General features: G+C 33.8%; 1 protein-coding gene across 2 annotated transcripts; it reads left to right on the top strand.

Moving 5' to 3' along the window:
* Positions 1-334: 334 nt before the first annotated feature.
* LOC143234810 (methionine-R-sulfoxide reductase B2, mitochondrial-like) lies at positions 335-9,104 on the top strand. 2 transcript variants are annotated; one of them, XM_076472453.1, is made up of 5 exons: positions 335-838; positions 2,609-2,715; positions 3,159-3,235; positions 4,409-4,556; positions 8,696-9,104. In XM_076472453.1, exons 1-5 carry the CDS (start codon positions 436-438, stop codon positions 8,798-8,800), a joined length of 840 nt encoding a protein of 279 aa, XP_076328568.1. In that variant the 5' UTR covers positions 335-435; the 3' UTR covers positions 8,801-9,104. The 2 variants fall into 2 exon arrangements, with proteins under 2 accessions (XP_076328568.1, XP_076328567.1); XM_076472452.1 differs by having other exon boundaries at positions 2,597-2,715.
* Positions 9,105-10,855: the final 1,751 nt, after the last annotated feature.

Genomic DNA, 10,855 nt, shown 5'->3' with positions numbered 1-10,855 from the left:
CTAAAGATTTGTTTGTTTCTGAATTTCACGCAAAACTACACGAGGGCTAGCTGTCCTTAATGTAACAATGTAAGACTAGAGAAAAGGCAGCTAGTCATCACTACCCACCGCCAGCTCTTGGGCTACTCTTTTACCAACTAATAGTGGGATTGAAAGGACGAGTGACGGGCATTCGAACCCGTGACCCTCAGATTACGAGTTAAGCGCCATAACCTCCTGGCCGTGCCAGATCATAGTGTGTAATGGCGAATGTTCGTAATGATAATAAATTAAATTATTGAACGAATTGAAAGCGACTGTGATTCATCTTGCGGTGGTAGTGGGAAACTCACTATTTCAGTGCATTAGGGAATTTTATGTTACGATGTGTTTCATCTCCATTTTTTACGTGTGAAATTAATAGTAAAATTTGGAAGTAAGTTGGATGTTCAAATCATGTGCTACCATGTTCTTGGCATTTTAAAATTCAATGTTTATCAAACAAAAATTCTAACAAAGTTTATTATTTGTAAGAAAATAGCAGGCCTATTATTTCCTGCCTCTTTTTATCACCATCAGTTTTTGTTAACTGAAGGTCGTTCCACTCGTATCGCTTTAACGCACGGTTTTAAATTTAACATTGTTTCTACAACTGCAGCAGTATTTCAAAAGGTGATATCATTATATTTAACAAGGCATCTAAAAATTTGTAAGTTCTGTTTTAATCCTGTTAAATACAGAATTGTAACGAATGTGGGTTCAGCTACGAACACAGGCAGAACAACACAACGAGGCCTTTTGAAACTGAAAGAGCGATTAGGAATCACATTTTACTTCCACAGTCAGAGGCAGATGAGCAGTAAGTTAGAAACAGCTTAGCTAATCACACATATTGTGGGAAAAACGTATTTCTAGAATGGAATAGGATTCTTATATTAACTATGATGTAAATTGTTTATAACGTAGAATGGATGAATTAAAAGAAAGTCAGTAAAATGAAATAACTTTTTCGGTTTTTATGATCCTTGATTGTACAGATGTGATAGGAGAGAATTATTTTTAAATGTATTTCTTTCACTCATATCAGAGAAGGAGGGTTAAACGCAAAATTATTTTGACCAAAGCTTGTAGTACAAATAGCTAATGAACACACCTATCTGTTAATAGAAAAGTTTAGGAAAACCGCAAGGACTGTTAGCATCATGGAGGGAACATATCTCATCAAAAGATATCTTAACAAAGACATAAAGATTTTTGTTTTAAGATGAATCTCGCATATAATTGAATTTTGTGATGGTTTATATAGATTTATATTACCTCATTAGTTTTGTATATTCTTATAGTTCCCAATTTGAAACGTAAACTTAGGACTATGGTATGGATTATGCAAAATCTGTTGTAGGCCTTTTTCTCTATAACCATTCATAATTATAGAAAGAAAAAGTTATTTCTAACTATTGATTAAATATTCAAGTACATTTGGCAGCATGCATCACCTAATTCAACAAACTATTTCACACGTTTGTTAATAGTCATTCTGCCAAAATGAGCTAAGCTTTAATTAAACAGGTTTATTTTCCTAACAAGGTTATTGATACATGGAATGAACTGTTGTCACCAGAAGTGTAGGCCAGCCCTTTTACAAGAGTTTTAAGAGGGAAATTAATAAATTTTATGGAAAATATTTTGCATCTCTTATGGGTGAATGTGAAAGGACAGCCTATATGTTATACCATATTTGTGTCTCTAGTGCCTGGTTGTTTGTATTACGTCATGATTTGTCTGTAGTCCATGTGTATGTCTCTGGTGTGTTGTTCTAAATATGCCATTTATCTGAACCATATTTTAACATTGTCCATATGCCATGCATCTGAACCATGTTTTCTGTGGTTCATTATCTGTTTCTTTATCTTTGTTGTCCATACATTGAATCTGTGTCTCTGGTCTGTTTTGTTCATATCTTGTTATATGTATCTTTGGTTTCTTGTCTTTATTTCATGTGTTTGGTCTGTTTTGTTCATATCTTGTTATGTGTATCATTGATTTCTTGTCTTTATTTCATGTGTTTGGTCTGTTTTGTTCATATCTTGTTATATGTATCTTTGGTTTCTTGTCTTTATTTCATGTGTTTGGTCTGTTTTGTTCATATCTTGTTATATGTATCATTGATTTCTTGTCTTTATTTCATGTGTTTGGTCTGTTTTGTTCATATCTTGTTATGTGTATCTTTGATTTCTTGTCTTTATTTCATATCTTGTTTGTGTTTCTTACAGCAAAGCCACATAGGGCTATCTGCTCAGCCCACCGAGGGGAATCGAACCCCTGATTTTAGCGTTGTAAATCCGAAGACATACCGCTGTACTAGCATGGGACATTTTTCATATCTGTAGTCTGTTTTGTTCATATCTTTTTATCTGTATTTTTGGTAATTTTAATGTTTTCCTGTTAATGAGTTGTTGACTCCTGTGATTTTAATGTTATCCTGTTAATGATTTGTGAGGTTCATTTTTACCAAAACTACTGAGGAAAGTTCTACAAGTTTTTACTCTAGGATGATAATGTTGAAGATTTGGTAATTAATGTCGTTAGCTACCTAGTTTTTTATCTTCATTGGTAGCTCGTGTTTTAGGTTCAAGTAAAGAGGAGAGTGGAGATAAAACCCTAACTGATGAGGACTGGAAAGAGAAACTAAACCCACTGGAATATCATGTTTGTCGACAAGGAGGAACAGAGTCTGTTAGTGTATTTTTATTATTTATTCTCCATGGTTGTAAAAAATGCACTTTTGAATAGCATGAACTTAAGTTTGTATGTTAGTACTAAAAACCCTGAAAAAAAGTAATTTTGAAAACCTCTTTTATAAATCATATAAATTTGATTATATGGATATGAAAATAAAACATAAGAAAACTTATTTTGACAAGAAAATAAAAGTAATTCCAGACAAACTCAGCATCTAAGTTGAATATTCTTATGTTTGTATTTGATTCATGTTGAAATTATTAATTTTAAAATACAGTTAAGTATGTAAATAAAAGTTTTATTTTTTTTTTAAATAATTGCATCTAAGCTAAAAGTTAGTGATTATTTAGTAAAAACTAACTTGAATTGTCTTATTGTCACAGTTTAGAAGTTGATACAGATGGCGTTAATTTATAGTGTTATGTACTTGTTGTTAGCCATTTAGTGGGAAATTCTACCTCCATGATGAGAAGGGAACTTATACTTGTAAATGCTGTGGTGCAGAGTTGTTTAGGTACGTCACATTGTTTACTTATCTATTTGTCAAAAGCCTGTGGAGAATACTCATTAGAAACTTGTTCTTGACTTTCTGTTAGTGTGGTTGTAAGATATGTTCAAGGGTATGTTCTTCTGATTTAGGATATGTATTGTATTTTACAGGTAGTTTATTGAAATCCTCAAGTCCTTATGAAGTCAATTGTTCATCTTTGTAGGAACCAAGTCTACCATAAAATTCTAAGCTGTATTTGTAATTCATCTTTGTTTGCATATCATTATAGTGTCTTATTTCTGTAACTTTCAGATTGTTTGTAAAATGACTACAGTGACTTCTGTATTATAACTTTTGTTAGTTCTTCTCACTATAGCTAAAGCTGTCACAATAAGTCACATCCACATCTTTCACTTTGCTCTCACTACCACAAAACATGCTGTGTATGTGTGTCGGTACACCAAGTTACATGTGCAATTTATAATTCCATTTGTAATACTATGTTAATTTTAATTTCTTTATTCAATAGGAAATACTTCAGAACAATTCTCAATATTTACTTTTTGATTTCAAATTTTCTCTTCTGGTTTATCTTTCTCCTCAAAATGAAGTTCTAAGTTTCTTATAAAGTTCACAGTTGTATTGTAGACATTCATATTTATATCTACCAGTCATCTGCTGTCACAACTGTCCTAGCACTTTCCGTGTTTAAAGAAAATCTCTGATTCTCCATTATATTTCATATGAGATAATTCAGAAGTACAAGACACTAAGTCAGTGATTTCTGTGTAAAACTATCTCTCCGTGAATGTTTGTTATTCAGCATCAGGTTCATTATTACAGAGAATGACAAAATAAGAGAATAATTTTAACCCTATTTAGAAAACCAATATTATTATTATTTATTCTTTATGCAAAACTACCTTGTGCTCAAACTAGTCAGAATCAGTTAGATTGAGTAGTTAAACTTAAATATAAATACTTTATTGAAAAATAATATATATTTATCTATGGCAGTCATATTTTATAAAGATACATGTAAGTTTGCGATTGCAGTAAACATTAACTCTCCAATATGGAATTGGATTGTTACATGTAGGGTTGACTGTTTCCATACATTTTGGAAAGAATAATGCATTTTAACAATGTGTGTATGTTTTTGTTGTGTATATGAATATCTTTCTTGAATTGTTTCAGCTCAGATGCAAAGTTTGTTTCTTACTGTGGCTGGCCGTCCTTCCACACTGCTTTAGGAACTGTGAATGGTGATGAATCCAGCACTAACATTATCAGTGTTGAAGATGACACACATGGCATGATTCGTACTGAAGTTCGTTGTAAGCAGGTATGTTTTATATGATTCGTATTGAGGTTCGTTGTAAGCAGGTATGTTTTATTGTGCTCACTTTATTGCTGTCTTTATTCTTATGATGTGAACACAACACAATGTTATGTGAACTGTAAGTAAACTACGTGGCATTGCTGATACTGCTGTCGACCGTAGGCCAGCTGCATGGCATTGCTGATACTGTTGTCGACCGTAGGCCAGCTTCATGGCATTGTTGATACTGCTGTCGACCGTAGGCCAGCTTCATGGCATTGTTGATACTGGTGTCGACCGTAGGTCAGCTGCATGGCATTGTTGATACTGCTGTCGACCATAGGTCAGCTGCTTGGCATTGTTGATACTGTTGTCGACCGTAGGTCAGCTGCTTGGCATTGTTGATACTGCTGTCGACTGTAGGCCAGCTGCATGGCATTGCTGATACTGTTGTCGACCGTAGGCCAGCTTCATGGCATTGTTGATACTGCTGTCGACCGTAGGCCAGCTTCATGGCATTGTTGATACTGTTGTCGACCGTAGGCCAGCTTCATGGAATTGTTGATACTGCTGTCGACCGTAGGCCAGCTGCATGGCATTGCTGATACTGTTGTCGACCGTAGGCCAGCTTCATGGCATTGTTGATACTGCTGTCGACCGTAGGCCAGCATCATGGCATTGTTGATACTGGTGTCGACCGTAGGCCAGCATCATGGCATTGTTGATACTGGTGTCGACCGTAGGTCAGCTGCATGGCATTGCTGATACTGGTGTCGACCATAGGTCAGCTGCTTGGCATTGTTGATACTGTTGTCGACCGTAGGCCAGCTGCATGGCATTGTTGATACTGTTGTCGACCGTAGGCCAGCTGCATGGCATTGTTGATACTGTTGTCGACCGTAGGTCAGCTGCATGGCATTGTTGATACTGCTGTTGACTGTTATGTACAGAGTGAATTTCAGGGTTCTGTTTAAATATGTACTCTGTTCTGTTCTCTACATAAAATAAATTTCATTATTTTTATAAATTGTTATTTTGCAGTATACCATCAGTGTCAGGTATGTCTGCATACAGTAACTTCTGTGTCTGTGTAGCCTATACAAGTATGATTACATAATTATGACATAGGAATGATGTAACTAAACATCATGGATGTTTCAGTGACGACGAGAAAATTCACTTGTAGAGAAAAATATGTAAAAACAGCTCGTTTGGGTTGAGAAAATTTTTTATGCAGAGGAGCGAACAACTTTTTGACCTGACGATGACCAAAAAAGGTCGAAAGGTTGTTCACTCCTCTATGTAAAAACAATTTTCTCAACCCAAACGAGCCGTTTTTACATATATATTATGGATCTTTCAATAATAGGTCTGGATTCTTTGTATAAAGTGTTCTATGTGTATAATTAATTTGTAAGTGTGACCTTCCTGACCTTGTGAAGGGACTAAACATATGTAAACCTGAACAGTTTTGGTGATGTGATTGATAGATTAATAAATGTATGGTCAAAATTACTTCAAATATTTCAATATTTTTGATATACATGAAGATGTTACACAAAGTTCCAAAGCATGTGGGAAAATATCAGAATGTGTAATGGACAATTTTATTACTGTCTACATTATCAGTTTACTGTGGTGTATAGTTAGCAGCTGACAGTTTTGTACATTAGGACATATTAGTTTAATGAATATTTGACATATAATAGGTGTATTTGTTAACAACAGTTAACATGTTCCTTCCAGGTATTAATAGTTAAAGTACAGTAATCTTAATTTCAAAATCTGTAGCATTGTTTGTAATATTTTTGTGGTTTAAATTAAAATGGAAATGTTCGATCAGTATACAGTTACCTTTATTGTGATAAAGTATCAGTGACTTGACAACAGTGTGACCAGTAAAGTTAACACAATGCAACATAACATTTCAAGAAACTGTAAATCTTAATATTCAGCCAATCTTGTATTTATAAAAAAATGTATTGAGTGTAATTATGTGTTACATAATATATATATATATATATATATACATGTATCTCTACCTCAAAACTAACCTGTGATACAGTAACACATGTATCTTCTACCTCAAAACTACCCTATGTGTATACACACACACACACACACACACAGAGTAAAAGCTGTCTAAGCCAGAAACAGCATAGGGCAGAAACATATACAAGTCAAAAATACCAAAATTTTACAGTATTATCTTAAGATTTCTCTTATAAAAGGCCCTCTATATGACAGAACCTGGGTAAGGCAGACAAAAGGTTTTGATTAAATATTATTTTCTTATTTAATTAATTTCTTTAAATATTAATACATTTTTGTTCAATTAATAATTTGTTTAAATAGAATAAATTCTTGGACATTTTCTTACAATAAGTATTCGTTAAATATATTCTCTATATTCATTATTTTTGCAGTTAAATTAGATTCATGATTTGTAGAAATATTTGTTTTTAAATGCAAAATTCTACTCTTTAAATAATTCTCAGGAAAAAATAAATTCCTATCTTCCCTAATTTTAAAATTTATGGAAAATTTGCCATGGGTAATAGGTAAAAGTGAAAATCTGCACTGGTTCAAAAATTTAAGGAAGAATCTTTCTGTAGAATGGAAAGCGAATAATAAATTGTGGATGACAAGTGCTATATTAGAGGAATTTTTGAACAAAGAATGGAACAAGAAAATAGGAATATTCTACTTTTCATAAATAATGCAACTTGTCGCCCAAAAGTTCAACTTTCAGATGTTTGTTTAGTCTTTCTACCTCTATGTACAACACCAGTTCTACAGCCACTAGATAATGAAATTATACAGTGTATAGAATTGAAATACATAAAACTGATGCTTCAACATATTATTGCAAACATGGACGACTGTAAGAGAGCATCTGAAATGACCATGAAAATTGATGTGTTAGATGCAATTGCATTTTTAAGTCATTTAATCAAATGCGTAATAAAGTGTTTTCGAAACTGTGGATTTAATCTCTGTAGTAGCGGAAATTGCAGAGAAGTTATTTGTTATCACAATTCTAGTGAAATCCAAACTCTGATTAACAAGGTAGATGCAGATGACTCAGTGAACGCGGAAAGTTTTGCGAATGTTTACAAGAATGTCTTAATAGAAACTGGTGAAATTGATTTAAAATCTATAATAGAATCTCAAGATGTTAACAGTGTGAGAGATTCAGAAGATGAAAAATTGGAAAAGATAGTGAGGACAGACAAATTCCTACTTCATCACCAGTGTTAAGTTATATTAATGCTATCAAATTGTATGCAAAAATGAACTTCATGAAAAGGCCCGTAGAATTGGCATTCTCTCTAAACTGCATGAGAAAGCCCATTAGAAAACTAAACAGTTGAAATTGGACACTTTCTTCAAATAATTTTGATTAAGATTTTGTGTACTTATGTATATTTTGAATGTGTATTTTTATTCTTATTCTAATAAATATAACATAAACAGTATAATAACTTTATTCACGAACGTCTTACTTCCCTTGAGTCAAACAAGTATAACGTTCCACTCAAAAATTATATATAATTAAGGAAATGCATGTTTACTGTCTAAGCTGGAAATTTTACTTGGTCCCATGTGATTCTGCCTTAGGCAGGTTTTACTGTATGTATGTATACACACACACAGAAATGCACTTATACCATGTTACAGTAGTATATATACTATCCCATATTACCTTGTATGTATACACACATACTCACACTTATGCCACATTACAGTAGTACAACATGTGCTCCCCTGTGTTACCTTCTATGTATACATGCACACTTATGCCACGCTACAGTAGTTCAACATGTGCTCCCCTGTGTTACCTTGTATGTATACATGCACACTTATGCCACGTTACAGTAGTACAACATGTGCTCCCCTGTGTTACCTTCTATGTATACATGCACACTTATGCCACGTTACAGTAGTACAACATGTGCTCCCCTGTGTTACCTTCTATGTATACATGCACACTTATGCCATGCTACTGTAGTACAACACGTGCTCCCCTGTGTTACCTTGTATGTATACACGCACACTTATGCCACATTACAGTAGTACAACACGTGCTCCCATGTGTTATCTCATATGTACATGTAGGTTTTACTTTATAACTGATTAGTTGCTTCTTCTTTGTTTTATAGTGCAATTCCCACCTTGGCCATGTTTTTAACGATGGCCCCAAACCGACAGGGCTACGGTTTTGCATTAACAGTGTTTCTCTGAATTTTACATCTGTGGGACACTAAGACTTATTTAACAGCTGTGAAGTATGTGTTATCAGCTGCTCTGTGTGTGATATTGTTACGAACAAACAAATGTTCCTTTTGACAGTATTTATAATTGTTGAGTGAAAGTTACTTTGGCACATTTATTAATTGTCAGAGCCTTATGAACATTATCTTTTTTATGTAATTAGAATATATTCAAATATTATGGTTTTTCCTAGTATTGTATTATTTTTAGCAGTTTTGACAAAAATGTTTATAATGTAAAAATCTGATTAGAGCTGGTGTAATCTGTAAAAGGAAATAAAAATATATGTTGTTTAACATCTGTTGATATTTAGTGATTCTGTCGTTGAGGAACAAGTACATCAATCTGTGTTCCACCTTCATTCACTTATTACTTTATATATAATACATAGTCTAATTAATGACAGACAGTCACAACTGTGATATGCACCTGTTAGAATCAGTCACAACTGTAATATACATCTGCTAGAATCAGTTACAAGTGTAATATACACCTGCTAGAATAAGTCACAACTGTAATATGCACCTGTTAGAATAAGTCACAACTGTAATATACACCTGCTAGAATAAGTCACAACTGTAATATGCACCTGTTAGAATCAGTCACAACTGTAATATGCACCTGTTAGAACCAGTCGCAACTGTAATATACACCTGTTAGAATCAAACACCATTAATCTATTACTTTATAACTCACTGAATATATAGTATACTGTCAGTTAATAAACAATGTATTTAACTGACAATAATCGACTTACGTAATGTGAGTGAACGTGTTGTTTGAGTAAAACTGACAATAATTAACTTAATGTATTTGTTGTTGAAGCAACTGATGACACAATTGCTTGTCGTGTTATTACATATTTGTTTTTGCTTAATTCATCCGTTTCAAGAATGAACTGTAGCATGTTTTTGTTGTGGTTATTGAGAAGTAGCTACGCCGACGAAAAAAAAAAATCCAACTGAACATACAATATGAATCTCAGCTGAAACAAATAAAATAGGGCTGTGACGATTACACGATTAACCGGTTACGGTTCGGTTTCGAGGCAAAGATTAACCGGTTACAAAAGTCCGTAATCGTCGCAGCCCTAGTTTTAAGCTGGGGCACGACGACTCATTGAACGGTTTCTGAGTTTTCATCTACAAACATTTAGATCATAGCTTCTTCATCAACTTAAGAGTTTAACTATAGTTTTTTTTTACTGATATTTGTGTCCATTCCCAAGGTCTCATAAATTAATTCACTGTAATCCTGTTTAAATAATTTCAATTTGAGGGAAGGCTGGTAAAACCCCTGACGAATAATAAAATCAAGTCGGGTACACGCGCGCCTCACTTTTGGTATAGATGGCGCAGCAACATATATTTAATAATAATAAAGGTCTCGCAGATTAATTTGCTCTAATTTTGTTCCCTCTAGTGGTGGCACAGTGGAATGTCTGTGGACTTGTAACGCTAAAAATCTGATTTTGATACCCCAGGTGGGTAAAGCAAGATAGCCGATTGCGTAGCATAATTATGAACAAACAATCTAATCCTGTCGTAAAGGGATTCCAAGTATAGCGGACATTGAAGTTTTCTACTTATTGTTTTCAGATTATTTGTAAAACAGTAATCACACAATTCTTTGAACAAAGAGAACGGAACATATCAAATCATAGTGATATAAGAGGAGTAGAGAATACATTTCAAAATTTGTTTATGTAAGGATGGCTGATACGAATTACTTTATACGTAATAATATTGAAAGTGAAACAACATCAAAACGTAACTCACAAACTGGATGTTATATACCGAATTTAGGTATTTGATTATTACAGTCGTAAATATGATTTAAAGTTGTGCTATAAGGGTGACAGTCAAACTCCACTCTTCGGTGAAACAAAAGAGTTGCCCAAGAGTTGCGTGGGTGCTATTTACTAATACCTCTAATTCATTATATATATAAGGCGTTCGACTCGTAATCTGAGAGTCGCGGGTTCGAATCCCGGTCGTACTAAACATGCTCGCCCTTTCAGCTGTGGAGGTGTTATAATGAATAGTTAC

This window comes from Tachypleus tridentatus, chromosome 12, assembly GCF_004210375.1.
Source record: "Tachypleus tridentatus isolate NWPU-2018 chromosome 12, ASM421037v1, whole genome shotgun sequence".
NCBI lineage: Eukaryota > Metazoa > Arthropoda > Merostomata > Xiphosura > Limulidae > Tachypleus > Tachypleus tridentatus.
Note: the sequence above shows the minus strand (reverse complement) of the source record. Positions and strands in the feature narration are given on the sequence as shown.